This window comes from Acinonyx jubatus, chromosome D3, assembly GCF_027475565.1.
Source record: "Acinonyx jubatus isolate Ajub_Pintada_27869175 chromosome D3, VMU_Ajub_asm_v1.0, whole genome shotgun sequence".
NCBI lineage: Eukaryota > Metazoa > Chordata > Mammalia > Carnivora > Felidae > Acinonyx > Acinonyx jubatus.
In genome coordinates, this window is record NC_069392.1 from 22,216,815 (window position 1) to 22,240,805 (window position 23,991).

Consider the following 23,991-nt stretch of genomic DNA (forward strand, 5'->3'; position numbering starts at 1 on the left):
AATAGGTCTGGAAGGATATATGAGAAAGTGGTTACATTAGTTACTCTAAGAGGAAGGGAACTGGGTGGCTGGGGACAGGGTGGAAGAGATGTTTTTCATTATATAGTCTTTTGTTCCTTTTGAATTTTACATCATGTGGATGTATTACCTAATCAGAAATAAATAAATAAAATGTAGGAAATAATAAGAACCCTGCCAAGTTCATCTATTCATTCAACAAATATTTACTGGGCACCTACCACTTACCAGGCATATAGCAGAGTTAACGTGTCCATAGCCATGATTGTGTTTCATCAGCAGGATCCTTCATAAACAGTGCGTCACAAGCCCTGTCTGCTTGGTTAGTTTTAAAGCTTGCTTATAGGAGATAGAATGTGCACTGGTTAATTACAGTGGTCATGGCTGGCATATGATTTGGGAAAAAACAAGGTCAGGGTCAATTATGCTACAAAGGATCTCCTTCCATATACTGAAAAGACACAAAAAGGTACAGAGTAGCAAGGATATCAGATAATACCTCATAACTAACATGTACTGAGCATTAATTTTCTGTGTGCCAAACATTCTTCTGAGTACTTTACCTGTATTAACTCACTTAGGTCTCATAATAACTTTGTAAGGAAGACACTATTATTGCCCCCATTTCACAGATGAGTAAATTGAAGTACAGAGAGAACAAATGACCTGACCAGAGTCACACAACTAGTAAGTAGGATGACCAGGGTTTGAACCCAGGTGATGCCTAACTCCAGAACCCCCTAGTTTTAACCTCTTTACTGCTTTTTGGGAAATGGATTTATAAAATCTCCCTTTGCTCCAAAATATCTGTTGAAATTCTATCATTAATAAAAGTGTCATAGAATTTTACAGCTAGCAGAGGCCTCAGTATGTATTGGATTCAATTTTTATCCAAAGGAACAACATCCTGGACAACTTAGCTTGAACACCTCTCATGATGAGGAACTCATTACGTCCAGAAGCAGTCACCAGCTGACAGTTCTAATTATTAATAAAAACTGTAAAATGTTGATTGCCTTTTGTACCAGACATTTTGCTAGAGCATGGGGTAGAAATTCTTCAATATACTGGGCCCAAATCTGCCTCCCTGCAACTGCTTCCCACAGGGTCTGTGGTCTGCTCTTTGGAACATGTCATGCATGTCATGCATGTCATGACATCCCCATATATATTTGAAGACAGCTACAAAGTTCTCCTTAGATTTTATTTTTCCCTGTTTATTCAATCTGTTCTCAGATCACATTCCCTAGGTGAGATTCATTTTTCTTATTAACAAGCTTCTGTTTGAAAATGCAAATGTGGGACAGTAGCATATTAAACCTAATCTGATGCCTCCCTGCCACTGAACTGTCTTGAGAGAAAAGGAGTTTCCATCTGGGGAAAGGAGCAGGGAGGGTGTTGAGAAGAGAGGCGACTTGGAGCATGGTTCGACTGCTAGCACAGGTTTGGAGTGGGTGTTGATACAGGATCTCCAGGTGGGCAAAAAGCATCACAGTGATCGTGAGCTCCCAAGACTAAGGAAGGAGACATGCCAAGAGTTAAAAAACAGCAAAACTGATGAACACCTGTTGAGCACTGGCTTTATGCATGCTTAGGGCAGTTAGCTTTCATCACCTTGCTTTAATCCTCACAACAGGGTCACCAGGTAGGTGCCATTATTATCCACATGTTACAGACTGAGTAATATGAGGGCTGGAAGGGGAAATAACTTGTTTAGAAAAAGGCAGTCCAGTTTTGAAGTCAGCAGCCTAAACTTTTCCTTAACTACTTTGATGAAAGGATGATGAAAACCTAACTTTGCCCGCTTACCCCAAAGCTGATTAGTAATTATCCAAATGGAACTCAGATGCCTGAGACTTCCACAGTCTTAAGGGGTTCCGCAATATCCAAATAATGACCCCCAAAAGTCCACTCTTACACCAGGTTTCTGTCCTAAGTATTTGAGTCCTCGAGGAGTGTTCCATGCTCCATCGGTCTGTCTTGGATGTTTTTGACTATCTCAGTGAGCCTGCCTCTCCACTTCTGTCATGATGAAACCCCTGTACTGCTGAACCTCATGACACAATTAAGACCAGACTGAAATGTTTAATGAGGCTTTCCCCGAGGATGCCCTATGGAGCAAGTCTCACGTGCAGTTTCCAGCCAGGTTGCAGGGATCAACCTAAAATCACTATAGGTTTACCCACCACCTCCCACACAGTCAACCGATAGACTTTGTGAGCCCACCACCTCCTACAAAAGTCAGACTCAACAACTGTGACACTTCCAGAAGGTAAAACCTTATTTGCAAAATTGTAGTGCACCCAAGGGGAAGTTACACGAACAGATTAGTATCTCAAGCCTCTCTGTTTCTGGATAGGATCTTGGCTTTACCATTGTATAACCAAAGAGTCCGTTAATTAAGGCCCTAAAGGGTGCCCTCATCCTCTGCAGAAACTGAAAACTGCATAGCAAGTCTCAGCCAGGGCCTCATTACACAACATACAATCACAGTTAAAATATCGCCTTTAAAAAAATACAAACCAATTCTTTCTAAAGAGGATACATTTGGGATAAACAAAGGCATTTTCTCATTTGTATAGAATCTAGGTTCATTCAGTGTGGAGAACCTTGCCTTAACTCTTACAAGCAGTTTGTTAAACCTCATTTTATCATCTGGATATTCCTTCTGAATGATGATGATTATAACTGAGAATTATTTGTACTTTAAGAATCTGTGGAAATCTCCAAAGATCCAATACTATTGGATTTGCAACCACAAATTAACAAATGCTAAGATACATTGAAATTGGCTCTAATAGTGTCATTTTAAAACCATATACAACTTTGAACTTGTGTGAATGCAACTTTGACACTGATGAACATTTCCAGCCTCTTCCTGGCAGAAGTGAGCTGGAGAATGAAAGAACCAGACACCAGAGGGACCTGCAAGAGGGGAAATGAAGGTGTGGTTTCGGTGCTTGGCTTCAAAGGCTAGCGGCAATCATGGGTCTAACCCCATCACTTTCCAGCTAAACCAATTTTCTGTAAAGACAGAAAAACCCCAAACGGCCAATGTCAAATTTCCCCTGCATCATTTTTAATTTAACAATGTCCCAGTTTCCAAGCTGTCGTCATCTAGTCTTTGTAAGTGCACTGATGAACCAAGCACAGGCAGGGGGAGGGAATGGCTAGAGTGTACACCTCAGACTCTCCAGCTTGGGGTCTAAGTTTTCATTCTTTTCACTGAAGTTCTAGCTCCTTGATGAACTTGTTCACCCATTCCATTACTATTAAGGCCAGAAATTAATAGACTAGAGAAAAGATTCTTTTCCCCCTACCAATAAATCATTCAGTAAATAGAATTGAAACCCTCCAATCTTGACAGCTGGTTGCACATATGAGCTCTGGTGTGTATAATCAGCTAGTTCACATTTTCATGGTTCTAGGATCCTTTTTTTTTTTTTAAGATTTTATTTTTAAGTAACCTCTATACCCAGCATGAGGCTCGTACTCACAACCCTGAGATCAAGAGTTGCATGCTCTTCGGACTGAGCCAGCCAGTCATACCTCAGATCCTTTTATAATAGATCTCCTTCCCTGTGTGCCTGTGCTCAGCCAAGGGCATAGGCCCGGAAGCTTCTCTCTGCTGCCAAACACACATGCGCACATGCACATATACACACACACATTGGGCATACACATTCCACCTAGTGGCCTCAATAAAAGACCGTTCCTTTGGGGAAGGAGGGTTGTTAACAGAGACAATAAAATCACTATAGAAATTTTCTAGACAAATTCAGATTCTAGACTTTGATCTTAGGCCAAATAATGAAAATCGTAAATACAGATCGAGAGCCAAATTCCCCTTTTAGACAAAATGGTTTCTCCTGAAATCCAGATTGACTAATTACTCCATATAACTAATTTGTTTTGAGTCAAGGACTCGTAGGGTCTTTGTAAAGCTCCCTTGCGTTCACTTATAATGGAGGTATGCTCACTACCTCAGAAGGCAGCCCATTTCAAAATTTTGGCAACCTGTAGAGTTAAAAAGTTCCTCCTTAAACTGAGCAAGATTGACCTCCCATAGTTTTCACCAATTTGGTCTTATATCTACCCTCTGGAGGGACACAAAATAAACTTAATCCCTCTACTAGACAGCTAATCTCTTTATATGATTCTCTTAAAAGAAATTGTGGTGACTCAGGCTACAATCCCATGAAGGATATAATAAACCCAATACCTTTCCCTCCTCCCTGCAGTGGCAGAGTAAGCCTAGTGAGTATACTTATCATGCTGGGAGAGGGGAAAATGCTCCTCCCTGGCAGGCCTTGGATGAGAGTCTGGCAAAGGGTAGTGCTGGACAGACAGGCTTTCTCAGATTTTCCTCTCTGTTATGATAACCCGCAGCCTTCTGCTGGCTAAAGTACATGTCTGGCCCCAGAGATTCTCCTCTTAGTCTGGGTCAGAGGTCCAGGGTTCTTACGTGTGCAATAGAATCCTGGGAGTTCTCTGCAGGGCCCCACCCTCCAAGATTTTGATTTAGTAGAAATGAAACAGGCCCGGTAATTCCGTATTTTAACAAGCGCTCCAGGTGCAGATGTCCTTACTACATTTGAAGAAACATCAAACTAAGTGAAGAAAGAGAAGTAAAAAAAATACTGTGCATTTTGGTTTTATTTAACTGGAAAGCACACATATTCAACATTTAGCTTATTGAAGTCCTATCCATTTAAATTAAGTTATTAAATTGCATGTTACTAAATAATAAAAACACTTTCAGTCACTTATTATTCATCTAATACTAATCATTAAGTCTGTCAAAATTCCCTCAGAATGAGGGAATGAACAGTCTGCAGGTTACAGACTGATAAACTGAAGTGTTTGTTGGGAAGCATTCAACGTGGGCCTTAAGAAGGGAGCCAGTCTTCTGCATTGCAGCCTATTGCCTGTCTCAGGTTGGCCAACAGAGCAGGGCATCAGGCCAGATTTGAGGAACTTTACAGGGAGAGTACACTTTGGTCCAACACTTGGCTGATCAATCTCGTGATTGAAGTTAACATAAAAATCACACCTGCATAAGCACCACCGCATACATCCATGCAAGTCTGTGGGAATTCTAATAAAGCTATAGAGGGTTCCAGTACACAGGTTACAACAAGTTACAACATTTCACAGTAGTCTAAATACCTGGGGAGTTTAGTTATGCAAAGAAAACCCTCCTTCCTTTGAGAACAGCTTATGTCTTTTCAAAATAGCTGCTGTGGTTCTTTTACAAATATAAAGGCTGTCTTGTCTCTAACTCAGCCTTAAAGTAATGCTATCCCAAGGCAGCCCCAGTAACCTTGTTTTCTTGTGACAAAGTGAACCCATGCTCTACTCAGTAAGTTAGCACTTAGTAAATTGACTAAAAAAGTTGAGCAACAAATTTAGTAAAAGATTTTGGTGACAGGAACTTACTTTCCTATTAAGACACTTCATGCATGTTTGTTGTAAAATAAAATTATTTTAGAATAAATGCAGTGAAGGTATCTAACTTTCATTTTCTGTCAGGGATGAAGACTTTCACTGGTTCGCTGACCTTCCTCTTCTTCCTGGAGCTCTGAGAACTTTGCTGACTGCACACAAAATTCATTCTTTGAATCTGTGAGAATCACCAGAGAGGCACAGTTCAGCAGAGATTTTGACGTCTGCACAAGGCATATACAAGACAGGTAGACCAAGCATTAATCCCTCTAGCTGCATAACGGATCCAAACCTGCTTTCCTGTGGACTGGTTTGGCCCTGCACAGAGGCCCTGCTGCCAGTATCAGAGTCTGGTATTCCAAGTTTCAGGAGCTGAGGTCCCCTGGAGGCAGCCAGTTTCAGGGACAGTTTCTTGGCTCCCTTCAGTGAATTCAGCACATCCAACTCTTAAGGGAACAGTTGTCAAGGTGTGGGGCCAACAAGGAGCAATTAAGGGTCAGGAGAGATCTAGGGCACTGATTACTTTAGAAGCAAATATAATTGAAGTCCCAATTTCAGTTAGCAGCAACATACAGCCTTATCTTTCCTATCATATGTTCAGATTAATCAATTGGGGAGGACATGACCCTTCTTTCTGCTGGAAGAGAAGTGTATATTATTGATTAGAGGGAAGTTGATTAGTGAACCATCATGGATATATATTTTCCCATTGGGCTCGGATTTAGTAAAGATTTCAAAGCTTATTTTTGCTTAACTGAGAGAACAACTGGATGTGTTATAATCTTGCAAACAATCCCTAATGCCTGTAATTCCAAGAAACACGGAGCTTTTATATTTTCCAGCCACTAGATGGGAGGAAAGGTTTTTCAATATCCTCTCTTCTTTCTTTGGTAGGAAAATGGAATAAAACATATTTTTAAGCAAGATTTGTCAGAATATCTAATAGAGGTTTCTAACACCATCCTGTTTTCTGTTATAGATGTAAGTTTTTGTTATTATTGGTATGTTACTACTATAAAATAGTAGGAGTGTCAAGAAAGCACTTAGGTACCATTTAGAACCAAAGATTGGGTCTACAAATGGCTACTTTAATCACTGTTTTTCTTTAGTTTTAGAAAGCATTTGAATTTCTGATCTCAGAAACCACAAATTCTCTTTGGCTTAAACTAAGACATCGATTGTAAAATTCTGAAAAAATAAAATGAGCAGCTCATCAAATAACTGGTTTGTTTAGATATGTAAAAGCATGAAATGGTCTGCACTAAAGGGAAAGAAATAGCAACATAAAGCACAACAACCAATTTCTTTATCCAGGAGATGAATTTGTTACAGTGTGGCTGTAAAAAAAAAAAAAAAAAAAAAGCACTCAGTAAAATTCAGCTTTTCTAGAAATGTTGCTTGGGTATGCTTTCCATTCCAATGAAAATTTCCTCACTTCTATCAAGTCTGGGTATACTGAGAAGAAAGGAAGATGGATATACAAATCCTCAAATGACAAGTTGCCCTGATGGTTTAATAGTATTGTTTTCTTTTTCTTCTTTACTCAAAAGTAAACCAGTTTTATTACAAGTTTCAGAACTGTATGTTTATTGCAGTGAGTTAATCAAAACATCTTTAATAATGTATACAATTTCAAGGCAACCAGTGAGGCCTGGGAACTCTCAATGGGTTTATGGAAAACTAGTACATTCAAAAGCAAGTATGTGATCGGTCAGGGGACACTTTCTAACATAGACGAATAATCTATATTAACTGTATATAAAACAACAATTTATCCATACATTTTTCTGAGTGTATTTCAACTGGCTGAGTTTGCATATATGATGCCAAAGCCAACCGGGCAAGCAAAGGGCCAGTGATCAGGCAGCCTAGACAGATTATCTGGGTGATCTGAGCAACAATGGATGATCATCAAATGATGTCTAATGCACATCATATTATATTTAAACAGTTAGCTTTAAAATTTTTTTAACGTTTATTTATTTTTGAGACAGAGAGAGACAGAGCATGAACGGGGGAGGGGCAGAGAGAGAGGGAGACACAGAATCAGAAGCAGGCTCCAGGCTCCGAGCCATCAGCCCAGAGGCCGATGCAGGTCTCGAACTCACGGACCGCGAGATCGTGACCTGAGTCAAAGTCGGATGCTTAACTGACTGAGCCACCCAGGCGCCCCTAAACAGTTAGCTTTTAAAGTGTTTCTTTTATACGGACTAACAAGGGGCTACTATGATACACTTACCAATAGGGCCTCAGGAGTAGAGTATCTACATATATGTCTGAAAAAAGCCCTGAAGATATGCTTTGTGCTATAGGAGATTTCCCTACTTTCCATTTTTGGCTTGGTAACATGTTCTCCATTTGAGAAGCCAGAGAACAGGTTTCGCCTTAAGCACAGATAGGATAGCTAGCTGACTTGGTGGCAGTATTTGAACAGCACTGGAAAGGGTCCTTTCTTCTAAATGATTCCATTTACCATTTATTCCTTTATTCATTTACTGAAAAACAAATGTTTACTTGAATGTTCTCCCAGAGTTCTGTATTTGGCCATCTTTTCTCCTTATTCCTCACATTCTGCATATGTCTCCTGGGAATCAGTCACCAATTATAAGCAAAGACCTCCACATTTATATATTCAGCCTAGATCTTCCTTTTGAACTCCAGATCCGTGTGTGTAATCAACTGCCTACTAATAGTCTCCACATGGATGTTCCAAAGAAAACTCAAATGCAATGTGTCCAAATTGGAATTCATCATCTGCCTCTCAAAGCCAACTCCGAATCTTTGTTCCCACTCTCTGTGATTCCCCTAGGGGTGTCCCATTGAAAACCCAAGACTCATCCATGGCTACTCCATCATTCTCACACTACCATCTAACTAACCGCTAATTCCTATTGATCCTACCTCCTTAACAGCTCTCAAATCCATCCATTTTTCTCTACTGCCACTGCCTCTACTTTAGCCCAGGCCAACATCATCTCTCCCAAGTACTAAGTCTTGAACTCCCACTACTACTGCTTCTCCAATCCATTCTCCACTCTGGAGCCTAATTTGTCTTATATGAAATCTGACCATGTCAGTTGCTGTCATCCATCCACTAATGACTTCTCACTGTCCTCAGGATAAAGTCCAGACTCTGTGTGGCCCTTGCCTACCTCCGCAGCTTCATCTTGTCCAGACTTACTGAGAGCTACTTGCAGTTCCCCAAAAGGGCCCTGCTCACTTTGCTCTGGATTTTGCCTTTAATGCCCACTCCCATGCCCTGCTTCCCCCTTCATCACCAGGCCCAGGGTCAGCCCTGGAGTTTCTTCTGCCTACTGGCCTTCTGAGATATCTCTATGGTTGCATTCTGTTCTTACCCCTTTTGTGGCATTTACTACATAGTATTATCAGGCCTATGTATCAGTCTGCTCATCCAGAGGATAAACTCCTTGAGGTTAGTGACAGTATCTTAGTTATCTTTTTATTCCCAGTTCCTGATACCTGGCAGGTGCTCTTAAATTACTGGCTGAAAGAATGAATGATGCATTTTTAAGATGAATGTAAGACAAGCCCTGTGCTGGGCACTAGGACAATATCTCTAGCAATAAAAAGATGAAGACACAGGCATTTTCAAGGATCGGGTCTTATAAGGAAGAGGCATTAAGTGCACGATTATAATATAATGCAATACAATATAATAAAAAATCCATTCAATAGCCACAATAGACATCCATTAATTAATTAAGCAATTATTTATTGAGTTCCAGCTCTGTGCATGGTACTGTTCTAGGTGCTTGGGACACATCAGTGAACAAAAGAGATAAAAATCCCTGCCCTATGGATTTTACAATCTAGCTGTGTTACTTTTTGGCTTCCTATTTTCCAAGGACATCTCACTGTTTTTAGGAAATAGACCAAAGTTAATATCTTGGCTTTTTTCCACACACCACCAGTGATTCTTTACATTTCTAGGGAGTGAGAGGGGTCACAGGCTGGCTATAAGACCCTGATGAAAGCTATCCCCTCTCTCCTCAGAATGCTCACACCTGCAACTCACACACTCATCCACTGTGGCAGGCCATTTGAGGGGGCACCCCCGAATATCTCTCAGTTATAATCACTACCCCCCAGGACCTGGCTCTGCCCAGCAGTACCAACCTCACCTCCCCACTTGACCTCTCACTCTCTGCCCTCAGTTTTCTCAAAGCGTACTTCTTCCTGATTCTAGACCTTTGCATATGATGTTCTTCCTGCCTAAAATGTTCTTTCCCCTCTACTTCTTTGTCTAGTTAGTTCATATTCATTCTTTAGATCTCAGATGAAAAATTATTTCCTCAAAGAAACATTCCCTACCTTAGTTCCAATTAAGTTAGGTCCCCTAATCATATGCTCTCAATAGAGTTCCAGGAGATCAGGGACATGCCTGTCTGTCTTGGTCACAACTTGTACATAGTAGGGGCTCAATATATATCTCTTGATGAATAAATAAGTGAATGAATCTTCAAAGAGTACTCTGCCTGCAGTGTAGAAAGGTACTTGAGGCATCAAGTGGATGCAGGGTGATGAGTCATACTGTGGTAGTAGTAAGGGGATAACTTGGGTGACAGTCCAGATGAAGAGAAGTCAACAGTGAGAGAAATATTTAGAAGATAGAGTAAGAAGGATGCCCATATGGATATGACAGTAAAGAACAGGTAGGTAGGTCAATAGTGACTCCCAGTTTCTGGTTTAACTAACTTTATGGATGAAGGTACTGTTCTTTCAGGTAGAGAACAATGGCAGTTTTTAACTTGCTGAGTTTGGAGAACATGTGAAACCCCCAAGTCGACACATTGAATAGGCAGTGGTATATGGAAGTCTGGAGCTCAGGAGAGAGGTCTAGGATAAGGATAAAAACTTGAGAGTCATCAGCACATGGAGGCTAATTAATGACATGGGTGTGGAAGAGTTTGTTTATTGAGAGATCTGAGCGTGAGAAGGGAAAGGGGCCAGGACACAGCCTTAAGGAACTCCAACATTTACAGATTAGGTGGAAGATAAACTAAGAAAGGAGATTGAGAAAGAGAGAGATAAAAGAAGACTAGCAGGCTGTCATGTAAAGAAAGCCAAGGGAAGAGAGTTCTAAGAAAGACTGGAGAAAATAAAAGAGACAATGGTGGTGGTAAGTAGTGTCAGTTGTTGGGAGGTCAAGAAAGATGAAGACAGAAATATATATAATTAATTTAGCCATATGGAAATTACTAGGTGCATCGGATTTGTGGGGACAGAAGTCACCTTGAAGTCAGTTGAAGAGTATATAAAAAGTAAAAAAAAAATTGAGATGGCAAATACACAAAATTTTATAAAAGTCAAGAGGGAGTAACCAACTCACCCTGGGAAATTTAGAAAAGTCTTCTTAGCAAAAGGGGGACATTGAGTGGGGTCTTAAATAATGAGTAGGAGTTCACCAGACTGGAGACAGTGAGGAGGTGAGGTAAGAAAGTCATTCTAGGCAGAAGATTCAGTACATTTAAAGACACTGAATCATGAAAACACATGGAAGGTATATGGGAAAGTGAGAAATGTCCCTTTATTGGCTCTTAGGGTTAAATACTATGTATCCAATACACTCCTGTTAAAAATATAAATACTCCTGGGATTATTACTCAATATGATGTTAGTGTAAATTAACTCATCAAATGGTCTCCAAGTGGCAGCCTGCTGAAAGCAGGGCCTCACAGGCCTTGGAAAGCAGACATAAGTTTCAATATAGAAACAGCAGTTCAGGGTACAGTACTTACTTTGCATTAGGAGCTGGATCTGCGTGGGGAGCCAAGGGGGGAGGGGGCAGCCCCAGGCAACCAGGAAATATCATGAGTACTTTATGTGCCTGGGGTGAGATGAGAGTGCAGTGAATTTTGCTTACTTCAAAATTATTTGTCAGGTCAGATCTCACAAAATGTTTTCTCTTTAGAAAACCAGTCCTTACCAGTATAGATTTATAATCAAGTGTTAAGCATGGAATCTTTGGATTTGGAAGTTCCCAGATCAAGAAATTTTATGGTTCAGAGAGGGTGTGTGCTCCTATAATAAGTAAGTTAGAGCAGTGATGTTAGTTTTGGTTCCTCTCTCTTAACATTTATCCTTTTTTTTTTTTTCACAATTAAAGGTAAATCAACAACAAGTATAAAATAAATGCTATTAGCTCAAATGTAGGTCAAGTTAACATTGATGAAGGAGCAGTAAGAAATTGAATGCTTAAAGAGAACACATACCTCCAACTCCAGCAGAGCTGTGAGCTCTCTTATATGTTGGGAAGTGTCTCATGTTTTATTGGAATTTGTGAATTCATTTACTTTCTTGATTTCCTAAAATTTATGACCAGGGTTCTGGACCACAGATGTCTTTATTTAGGAGGTAAATATGTATTATCCATAGAGTCATAACCACATATTTCCATTAATATCCAAAAGTTATTATATCAGTTCTCCCTTTCTCCATATTTTCTAAAGCATCATATGGCTTTAAGAGCTCTAGGATTAATTCAGTTATTCAATAAACATTTTGGGGTACCTTCTCTGTGCCAGATATAATGTGCTAAGCACTAACAGTACAAAGCTGCTCAAGACATACTACATGTGTGTAGGTCTGGTAGGGGGAAACAAACTGGCTACAGATGAAATGATAGTCATGTGTAGGGTACAGCAGATGTTCCAAAAAGATCTTATTAGCTCTTCCTGAGGAAGCTTGGCAAGGCTTCAAAAAGGATGCAGAGCTTGCACTAAATAGTGCAAGATGAAGAGAAATTCACCAGGAAAATGGCATTAGAAATTGAGTTTGCAGGGAGACTATTCTAGACAAAAGGAGCCCAAGTCCAGGTATATAAAGCAGAATATTTTGGAGAACTGGGATAGTTCAGTGCAACTAATATAAAGGGGATAGTGTGGTGGGCTGGGTCAGACAACATCCTTCTCTGAAGTTTGGACTTTGTACTGTAATGGACCACCATCAAAAGTTTCTAAAAGCAGATTTGTTTTAGAAAGATTCCTGTGGCAGTAGTGTGAATGGTAGACTGGAGAGGAATAAGACAAGGAGCAATGAGGCTACTTCAGAAGAGAACCGATCTGGGCAAAAACAAGAGCAACAAGGAAGTTAGAGAGGAGAGGACTAATAAGGCAGAGGGCTGAGGAGAGAGAACAAATGCCTGAACCCAAACCTTAATATGACTTAATCATTCACTGAAACAAACACAGGGAAGGCAAATAAAGGAGTAAAAAATGACAAAAATTACGTAAGTTTCTGGTAATGGCATTGACCAAGATAGGAAATAGAGGAAGCTCAGGGGGTAAGTGGTGGGAGCATGGTGGGGAGGTTGGATGGAGAAATAATTGACTCTGTTTTCAAGATTCTGAAATTGGAAGTGAGATATCCAAATGAAGATGTCCACCAGGCCATTGATGATGTGATCTGGAGCTCAGGATGGAGGAAACTGCATTAAGAGCACATACAGAAAGATGTATTCACTATGGACAAAAGATGGGATATTACTTGGGTTGTCTGGGTAGCTCAGTTGGTTAAGCATCAGACATTTGATCTCAGCTCAGATCTTGATCTCAGGGTCTTGATCTGAGGGTCATGAGTTCAAGCCCCACATTGGGCTACATGCTGGGCATGGAACCTACTTAAAACAAACAAACAAAAAGATGGGATATTACTTGAGGTCTGAAAGGAAGGAGGTAAAAGTAGATATAGATATGTGTACATTTTTTAATATAGGGGAAGGAAGTTGAATTATCCATATTTGATGGCCATAATTATTTTTACAGAGTTGAATTTAGGTTATCCACTTACAAAGGGAAGGAATTGATTTTGGGTGGTGCTTAAGACACTTAAGTGGTGAAAGTCTGAACAATGAGAAAGGCAGCCAATGATAGACATTTAAAACTAATGTTAATTGTTGCTTAGGTTCTGGACGGTTTTAAGCTATATCACCTTAAAATTAAAATATGTAAGTTTAACATATTAAATTTTTGCTTTTTTTACAAACATTTGAATGCTTACCATAGACCATATACTGTGCTAAAAGCATCACAAATATGATCTCATTTATTCCTTATGATAACTGTATGAGTGCAGGGAGGGGTTTTTATTCCTCTTTTACAGATGTGGAAACTGAGCTCAGAGAAGCAAAATGACTTGTTCAGTTCACACAGTAAGTGAAAGTCTTGAACCCAGGTCTCCTGATTTCAAATTTAGTGCTCCTTATAATTTATGTTTTCATCCCAAAGGGGAAAGTGAAAGTAGGAAATTGCAGGAGATTTCTATGTAGGGTTCAAATCCTTCTATTTTGGGTCATAACCTAACAGGACCTCAAACTAAACACAGCCAAAGCTGAGTTCACTATTTTTCCTTTGTAACCAATTTTTCCTCATGACTTTTCAATTTCTATTAATCACCATTTCCCAGTCATCAAAGGTGGAAAACATAGTCACCTTACATTCTTCTCTCATCTAATGCCTACACAGAATTCTTGTAATGAGTAAATGGAATAGCACAGATAGACCACCTGATATAGCAAGGCATATGCACAAGTCATTCAGTGACTGACAGCTGTTACCATTTCTACTGCCACAGGCATCCTCTACTCCAGCCAAACTGGATTATTGTAGTCGGCTGAAAAATGAGCTGCCAAAAGATATTCCATGTCCTAATCCCTAGAACCCATGAATGTTACCTTATATGGCAAAATGTGGGGGGGGCAGGGATCTTTGCAGGTATGATTAATGATTGTGAGATGGAGAGGTTATCCTGGATTACCTGGGTAGACCCTGCATATAATCACATGTATCCTTTTTATGTTTTTATTTTTTTAATGTGTACTTATTTTTGAAGAAGAGCGAGACAGAGTGTGAGCGGGGGAGGGACAGAGAGAGAGGGAGCCACAGAATCCAAAGCAGGCTCTAGGCTCTGAGCTGTCAGCACAGAGCCTGACGTGGGGCTCGAACTCACAAGCCACAAAATCATGACCTGAGCGAAAGCTGGACACTCAACTCACTGAGTCACCCAGGCCCCCTAATCACATGTATCCTTATAAGAGAGAAGCAGAGGGAAATTTGAACACAGACAAAGAAGACAACATGACCACCTAAGCAGAGACTGGAGTGATGTGGCCATAAGCCAACGAATGCCAGCAGCCACAAGAAGCTAGAAGAGGCAAAGAACAGAATTTCCCCTAGAGCCTCCAGAGGGAATTTGGATCTGCCTACACCTTGATGTCAGCCCAATGACACTGATTTTGGACTTCTGGCCTCTAGTGGAAGAATAGATTTCTAATGTTTTAAGCCACCAAATTTGTGGTAATTTGTTACAGCAGCCTTCTAAAACTAATACAGTTATATTCTCCAAACATACCTCATTCTTTTCCCTCTTCACTATTTCCTGAATTTCAGAAAATGGAAATCTTCTATGACTTATTTTCTGTTAAATTTTGAATAATTCCTTCAAGGTTAATCTCTGTTAATCTCTAATGGTAGAGGTAGGTAGCAAAAGAATTATTGATACCTACTGTGTGAAAGACATTGAGTAAGGCATTGCACTGCAGAGTATAAAACCGTAATATTAATGCAAAAGAATTCCCAAAGAAATTAAACCCAGACCCACATAAAGGACAAATTGTTTACAAACATTTATGCTGTCAGAAAAACACAATTACAAAAACATAATTTGGGGATTTGCTACCTACCTCTACTGTTAGAGAATAACTGTTCAATTACACAGTTATTCATACATCCTAAAGCCGCACTGTTACAGTAGCCATTAGTCAAATGTAACCATTTAAATTAATTAAGTTTAAATCAATCAATATTAAATAAAATTTAAAATTCACTTCCTCAGTTGTATTAGCCACACTTCAAGTTCACATATTAGACGTCACAGATAAAGAACATTTTCATCAACTTTCACAAAAAGTTCTGTAAGACAAACCTCTTTACAGTGGCAATCTGGATATAATCCAAGTAAATAGAAAGTTTCCTAGGGACCATGGTGATAATGGAAATACAGAAACTAAAAATAATTTTTCTTCAAAATGCAAAGACATTTCTTCAAAATGTAAAAATGACAATTTTCCCAAGATTATTTTATCAAGTTAGTGTAATCCCAATCAAAATTCCAATAGTATGTCTGTTGGAACTTAGTAAACTGATTCTAATAGTCACCTAGAAGAGAAAATGTACAGAAAAATCTTTAAAAAAAGAACTATGGGAGGAAAGGAGTTGCCCTTCCAGATAGCAAAACATAATACAAAGAGTAATTAAAACATAATGGTAATAACTTAGAAGTAGGCATATGGATCAGTGATATTGAATAAGAAGTCTAAAAACAAACCTATGTATGTATGGGGCTTTAATCTATGATAAAAGTGGCATTCAAATTAGCAGGAAAGGAAAGACAATTCAAGTAATGCCAACACAATGGGAAAATGTTCTCATATCAGAAAAAAAAATTCCAGCTAGTTTAAGAAGCCTGATGAAAAAGCAAAACCATAAACTTATTAGCTTATAACTTTAGCACTGGAAAGGCCTTCTCAATTAAGATACAAAATGACAAAACCATGGAAAGACATCCCATGTTTCTAAATTGGAAGATGTAATACTGTTAAGATGTCAATACTACCCAAAGACATCTACAGATTCTGTACAATCTCTGTGAAAATCCTAATGACATTTTTGCGTGTGTGTGGAAATAGAAAATCCACTCATAGATTCATATGGAATTTCAAAGGCTCCCAAAATGCCAAAACAATCTTGAAAAAGAAAAACAAAGTTGGAGGCCTCATACTTCAGATTTCAAAACTTATTACAAAACTGCAGCAATCAAAACATGTACTGGCATAAAGACAGACGTATCAGCCAAGGAATAGAATGGAAAGCCTAGAAATCAATCTTCACCTATATGACCAAATGATTTTCAACAAGAGCGTCAAGAGCATTCAATGGGGAAAATAAAGTCTTTCAACAAATGGTGTTGAGAAAACTGAATATCTGCATGCAGAAGAATGCAGCTGGATCCTTACACCACGTACAAAAATTACTCAAAATGGAGTGAAGAGGGGCACCTGGCTGGCTCAATCAGTAAAGTATGTGGCTCTTGGTCTCGAGTTTGTGAGTTCAAATTCCACAATGGAGGTACAGTTTACTCAAAAAATAATAAATAATTTTTTTAAAAAAAGAAAAGCTAAAAAAAGAGGATTGAAGATCTAAACATAAAAGTTAAAACCACAAAACTCACAGAAGAAAACATAGAGGGAAGCTCATATCATTATATTTGGCAAAATTCTCTTAAGATATTGTTTAGACACCAAAACAGAGACAACAGAAGAAAAAACAGCAGTGCCTGAGTGGCTCAGTTGGTTAAGCGTCTGACTTCAGCTCAGGTCATAACCTCACGGTTCCTTGAGTTCAAGCCCCGCATTGGGCTCTGCGCTGACAGCTTACAGCCTGGAGCCTGCTTTGGATTGTGTGTCTCCCTCTCTCTCTCTGCTCCTCCCAACTCACGCTGTCTCTCTCTCAAAAATAAATAAACTTAAAAAAAAATTAAAAAGAAGAAAAAATAGATAAATTGGCTTTATCAAATTTAAATTGTGCCTCAAAGAATACTACCAAGAGAGTGACTAGACAACCCGTGGAATAAGAGAACGTATTTGTAAATCATTATATCTGATAAGAGATTAATATACAGAATATATAAAGAACTTCTATAATTCAACAACAAACAACCTGATTAAAAACCAGGTGAAGGACTTGAATCAGCATTTCTCCAAAAAAGATATGCAAATGGCCAATAAGCAAATGAAAAGATTTTCAACATCACTAATTATTAGAGAAATGCAAATCAAAACCACAATGAGATATTACTTCATACCCATTAGGATGGCTATTATTTTTTGAAAAACCAAACAGAAAGTAAAGTTTTTAGGGATGACATGGAGAAATTGGAACTCTTGTGCATTGGTGGGGGGAATGTAGAATGGTATAGCTGCTATGGAAAATAGTATGGCAGTTTCTCATAAAATTTAAGATAGAATTAATATATGATCCAGCAATTTCACTTTTAGGTGTATACCCAAAAGAACTGGAAGCAGGAACTTGAACAGATATTTGTATACCCATGTCAATAGGAGCATAATTCACAACAGCCAAAATGTAGAAGCAACCCAAATGTCCATCAATGGATGAATACAAAAACAAAATGTAATATACACATGCAATGGAATATTAATGTCATAAAATCAAAGAAAATTCTGACACATGCGACAACGTGGATGAACCTTGAGGACATGATGTTAAGTGAATAAATAAGCCAGTCACAAAAGGATAACTATTGTATGATTTCACTTATATGAGGTACCTAGTCAAATTTAAAGAGGCAGAAAGTAGAATGTGGTCACCAAGGGCTAAGGAGAGATATAGAGAGTTATTATTTAATAGGTATAGAGCTTCAGTTGGGGAAGATAAAACAGTTCTGGAGATTGACAGTGGTGATGGTTGCACAACAATGGGAAAGAACTTAATGCCACTCAACTGTACATTAAAAATGGGTTGCTCAGTTGGTTGAGCATCTGACTCTTGATTTCAGCTCAGGTCATGATCCCAGGGCTGTGGGATCAAGCCCCACAATGGGCTCCATGCTGAGCATGGAGTCTGCTTAAGATTCTCTCTCTTTCTCCCTCTGCCCCTCTCTCCCATTCATGTGCACACTCTCTAAAATAAATAAAATAAAATAAAATAAAATAAAATAAAATAGTTAAAATGATAAATAAATTTTATGTTATATATATTTTTCCACAATTTTTAAAAGTGGCACTTCTCTTAAATTCAAGATGATTTAAATTAAAGAGGACAGGGGCACCTGGATGGCTCAGTCAGTTAAGCATCCGACATCAGCTCAGGTCATGATCTCACAGTCCATGAGTTCAAGCTCCATGTTGCACTCTGTACCAACAGCTCAGAGACTGGAGCCTGCTTCGGATTCTGTGTCTCCCTCTCTGTGCCCCTCCCCCGCTCACATGCGCTCTCTCTCTCTCTCTCTCTCTCTCTCTCTGTCTCTCTAAATAAATAAACATTGAAAAGAATTTTTTAAAAAAGATAACAATCTGAAAGATCTATGAAAACTTCAGATGACATATCCTCTGAACCCTAGGAAACTACTCTAGAGAAACATTTCCAATATGCCCATACAGAGAGACATTCCCTGAAACAATGTTCCTAAGGAAAAGTAAAAACAATCTAAATGTTCCAGTAATAGCAGAAAATTAAAATAAACCATATCATTTTACAACGAAGGAATACTACGCAGTAGTTAAAAAAAAAGAATGTGGTTAATCTAAATATATTGAAAAGGAAAAATCTCTAAGAAGTGAAAAAAATCAAGCTTTAGAAAAAGACAGTATTATCCCATTTATGCTTTTTAAATGTCCACAAATCAAATATATGCACATTTATATGTGTGTATATGTATATACACTATATATACACATATATTTCTATACATTTTGAAGTGATGTCCAATAGAAAAAGAATGGGGGCACCTGGCTGGCTCAGTAAGAGAAGCATGCAACTCTTGATCTGAGGGTTTTGAGTTCGAGCCCCATGTTGGGTATAGAGATTATTATAAAAAAAAAAACTTAAAAAAAATAAAAAGAATGTAAGAAACTATTACAAGCCACATACATAACTTTAAATTTTCTAGTAGATATATTTTAAAAAGTAAAACAAAACAAAAAAACAAAAAGTAAAAAGAAACAGATGAAATTAAATTTTATTTTATTATTATTTAATGTTTATTTATTTTTTTTGAGAGAGGCAGAGAGAGAGAAAGAGAGGCAGAGAAAGAGGGAGACGAGAATTGGAGCAGGCTCCAGGCTCTGAGCTGTTAGCAGCAGGGCTCGGACTCACTCTGAGATCATGACCTGAGCTGAAGTTGGACATTTAACCAACTGAGCCACACAGGCACCCCAATGAAATGAAATTTGAATTGTTTTTACTTAATCCAACATATTGAAAATACTATCATTTCAATATGTAATCAATGAAAAATTATTGGAATATTTTACATTCTTTTCATTTTATACTGTCATCACAATCCAGTATATACTTTACACTTACAGCACATCTCAATTCAAATAATGTAGCTAATAGCTACCATATTGGACAGCACATCTTATGTCTGTGTGTGTGTGTATGTGTGTGTGTGTGCATGTGTGTATTTTAAATACAAAGTCAAAGGCATGGAATATATTTATGAGTAGTTTTTGAATTATCTATGAGAATGTATTCATGTGTGACTTATATAAAGTTATATTAAAAATAAGAAGTTTCGGGGGCGCCTGGGTGGCTCAGTCAGTTAAGTGGCTGACTTCTGCTCAGGTCTTGATCTCGCGGTTTGTGAGTTCGAGCCCCGTGTCGGGCTCTGTGCTGACAGCTCAGAGCCTGGAACCTGTTTCAGATTCTGTGTCTCCCTCTCTCTGACCCTCCCCCGTTCATGCTCTGTCTCTCTCTGTCTCAAAAGTAAATAAACGTTAAAAATAAATTTAAAAAAAAGTTTCATATTAATTTCCTTATTAATTTTGTTAAAATATGTCTTTTTAATTACTTGATATGTTTATAATCAACATGCTTATTATTTCCTCTTTTGCTTTCCTTTATTTCAATATGATGAAAGTTTCATTATGAAACTATTTTTGTTTGTAAACTAGAAAGGTAATAAAGGAACATAAAATAGACTACAAAATAAAGAATATAAGCATAGCTTTCATAATTTTTTATATTACATGGTATAATCATAATATTTTGGATATATTAATAGTGTATTATTAAATTTAAAAAAGAACATAAAAAATCTTCCAGTTTATTTGATTTACCTTTATAAATTACAAAATATTCTAAAATTTTATTAGATACTTTTCAATAGAAGAATATCAGTTACTTTCTTACTTCCAAATGTCTGAGTAATTAGCTATTAATTCTGTGGTAGCTAAAGGTAGACGTTTAAAACACACAAACAGGGATGTCTGGATGGCTCAGTCAGCAGGGCATGGGACTCTTGAACTTGGGGTCACAAATTTGAGCCCCACTTTGGGGGTAGAGTGCTTTTAAAAAAACACAACACATATAAACACACTCAAGCACATACTTGAAGTAATTATAAAAATGAAAAAGTTGTTTCTTGGTTTGTGGCATGTAGGAGGAAACCTACAGGCAATGACATGATGGTGTTATTAGATGTACTAAATTTGACATGGGTTTGCTGATTCTTCAAAAAAGAGATGAAGAGATAATAGATACAGAATTGGAAATGTGATACCTTGCTTCTTATAGATTTGCTATGTAGGTCATTTGCTTGAATCTGAGTGTCTATAAAGTGCTTTAGCAGGTGTTGAAAGTACAGAAATGACTGCAGAGATAGGTCTCATCGAATGTACAGAAAAAGACCACTCTGGTATGAAGACTGTCTGAAATGGAAGGTCTCTATAGGTGTGATATCCAAATCTCGGTTTATAACTGCCTAATCTCATTGGCAGGAAGGAAAGAATAAAGTTGACAGCACTTAGGGACTCTATCCCCTACCCACAAAAGCTCTTTCATACAAGGTGGAGGCAGAATGGCAAAGATAACATTCACTCAGAAGTCAGATTTCCACTTTAAATTGGCCCTGAGTTCACTTGAAGAGAAAAAGAAAAAAGAATACCTCAAAAGAGAAGTAGCTGGATGTTGACAGGGAGGATAAGTTTTATATGAGGGGCAGACACCTAACCTTAATTTTTTTTTTTTTAATTTTTAAGTAATCTCTGCCCCCAATGTAGGGCTCAAACTCATGGCCCTGAGATCAAGAGTTGCATGCTCTACCGACTGAGCCTGCCAGGTGCCCCCTAAACTTAATTTTTATTTTACTTTTCCAGCAAATGGTGAAACATTTTCAGTTTCTAACACAAAATAAAAAGAATCATACCTCTCTTTCTGATCTACTTTTATTTTTTTTAATATAGTTGAATCCTTTCAGAATTTTCAATGGCATTAGTTTAGTTAACATATAGTTATTTAATTTCCTGCTTCCACGTATTTTGTTTTGTTTCTCTATTTCAATAACTAATACAGTCATATAGTACAAAGTTTGAAAGGTAAAAATAAGGGTATATAGTGAGACTCTCCCTACTACCCCTGAACCACTCAATTCCTCCTAGACGGCAACCATTGTTAACAGTTTCTTGTATACCCTTCCAGAAACTGTTCTGTTTTCATTTTGAAATCACTCAACTGTTGTAAAATTCCCAATGTCATTATCTTCCATTTGTTTTACTAAAACTGGACCAAGTCCTGGCGACAGTAAGAGTACATGAGGAAGTGGAGGGTTGTGACCAAGTAATAGACGTATCTACAAGGTCACTCCTGGTCTACTATCACATGAAGGTGGGCTTTCTTCTTATGGCCTCCAATTATCTTCCCCATCTAGACACCACAAGTTTTCCTCCTGACTAAAGGAAACGAAAGAGGATCAAAGAGTGGAGGGGTAAAAGAGGAGAGTAAGGAAAGCAGAAATTCAAGGTGCTGTGCTAAGTGCTGCTGTGGTGATGGGAGCAATAGGAAGGCATGACAGGAATGGACACTAGTGTTTCAAGGTAGTGGGGAACACAGATATGTAAACGATGAACTCTAACCAACTTCTAACACAGGTAGGATGAAGTAAGGGCTAAATAAAGGTATAAGCAGCATACTGTAGGAATGTAGAGGGAAAAGAAGAATAGGGGGAACGACTTCATAAATTAGCCCAGGGCTGGTTGAGCATGTCTGACAAGCTTCTCAAACTGCACACGTTTTCCCTGACTCATGAAAACCTAGAACTGGGAGAATGCCAGACCAGTGTGCTGCAGCTCAGTCAGTAGGGAAGTCTTTCGGAACCAATATGGAGAGGAAGAACTTGGCACACGAACAAAAATGTTAAGGAATAATAACAAAAGTCCCACTGAAGCTCACAAACTGGTCTTCAGTTGTGAATCAGAGGAAAAAACATGAGCATTTTCAAAAGCTTTCCTAATCAAGGATGCCAGAAATTGCTCACCTCCAGGGGTTGCCATTTACATTGTTGTCTATGTTTTAGGTGTCCTTGGAATTACACAGTGCACAATCAATACAACTATGCATGGCAACCTGCTAGGGCAAACACCAGTTTTTTGACTACCACTTTCTAAACTTTCTAAGCCATCACTAAACTTTTACTTGAGTTACAAGGTATTCCCTTTAGCTAACATTCCTATGACAAGAAAAAACAAACATTTAGAATATTATGAATATATTTTCTTAAAAACCCAAGGTTGTTGAGTATAAACTGCAGTGTAGCTATGCTACAGAATTTGGCTAAATTATATACCTAAAGTATGACATACTATACATATTTTCCAACCTATAAAGATTTTCCATGAGGGGTTAGGGCTGCTCAGTTTCAAATTAAACAACAGTTATTTAGAATATTATTTCGAGTGGAATAGTATTATTGTTGCAGGGCATCTGGCACACTTTTACTCTGAGGCATTTTGAATTTAATGAGTAAAAATTGAAAGTTTCTCTTTATTTTAGAAGAATTTTTCTGATTTTCCCCCAGTATCTCTCTTTTCACGGCTATTGTCTAATTCAGTGATGTATAGACAACCACCAATTTGGAAAACAACATGATTGTTGGGTCATATAAAAGAATTAAAAAATGAGATATGAAACTGATTTTTGTGAGTGCTTAAAGTTATGCCACTATTGTTCCTAATTCCTGATTCTAATATTCCTGATTAGGAAGTGTCTACGTGAAATCAAGAAATATTTATTGTCATTAGATATGACTGTGTTTTGTTCTTCTTGTGTTTTGCAATTAATTGTTGAGTATGCAGGAACTGATTTTTTAAGGGGTGTGTGTGTGTGTGTGTGTGTGTGTGTTTTAGTTTGTGAGTATTGAGCTAATGCCTGGTGGTTTTTAGAATTTAGCCACATGTTCCCTTTTTGTGGAAATATTTATTCTGGGGATTTCCACTAAGGGAATTAGAATTAATTGAGCTCTTTTCTGGGGGATAAAGCAGCTAAGGCCATATTTCTATTAGTGCCTTTTTTTTCTTGCCCTACACTAAGAGAGTGTTTCCACATACACAAGACTTAATCTAACAGGTTCTCATGGAATATTACATATGTAAAATAAGATCATGTATTTAAAAATGTTTGGCACCCCTATCTGGTATATGTTAATCACTCATGACAAACTGGATGTATCTAGTTGATTTTGGTGAATATGTGGTTGCTATAAAGAAATGTATCCTGAGCTGGTCAAGGGATTTTTAAAAAATCTAACTAATCTTGGGGTATGAAATGTATGAAGTATCTCTGACAGATAAGCCAGATTACATATTCAATAACAAAGTCTTTCATTTCAAATTTTAACTACAAACTTCTGGTGTTCCTGTAAATCCAACAGTGGAAGATGAACTACATACGCTTGAAAGTGCTTAACTTAAATGAAAAAGGAAAAGAGGAACAC

General features: G+C 38.1%; 1 protein-coding gene across 10 annotated transcripts in view; it reads right to left on the reverse strand.

The window, feature by feature from the left end:
- Positions 1–1,247: 1,247 nt before the first annotated feature.
- The window catches only part of HORMAD2 (HORMA domain containing 2), a 92,020-nt gene continuing 69,276 nt past the window's right edge, over positions 1,248–23,991 (reverse strand). For 9 of the 10 annotated variants that reach the window (XM_053205876.1, XM_053205880.1, XM_053205879.1 and 6 more), the window contains one exon: positions 4,653–5,641. In XM_053205876.1, coding sequence (XP_053061851.1) covers positions 5,537–5,641 — 105 coding nt within the window. In that variant the 3' untranslated portion in view covers positions 4,653–5,536. Of the gene's footprint in view, positions 1,533–4,483; positions 4,629–4,652; positions 5,642–23,991 lie in introns of those variants that run through there. The other variant, XR_008291598.1, reaches the window with a different exon arrangement.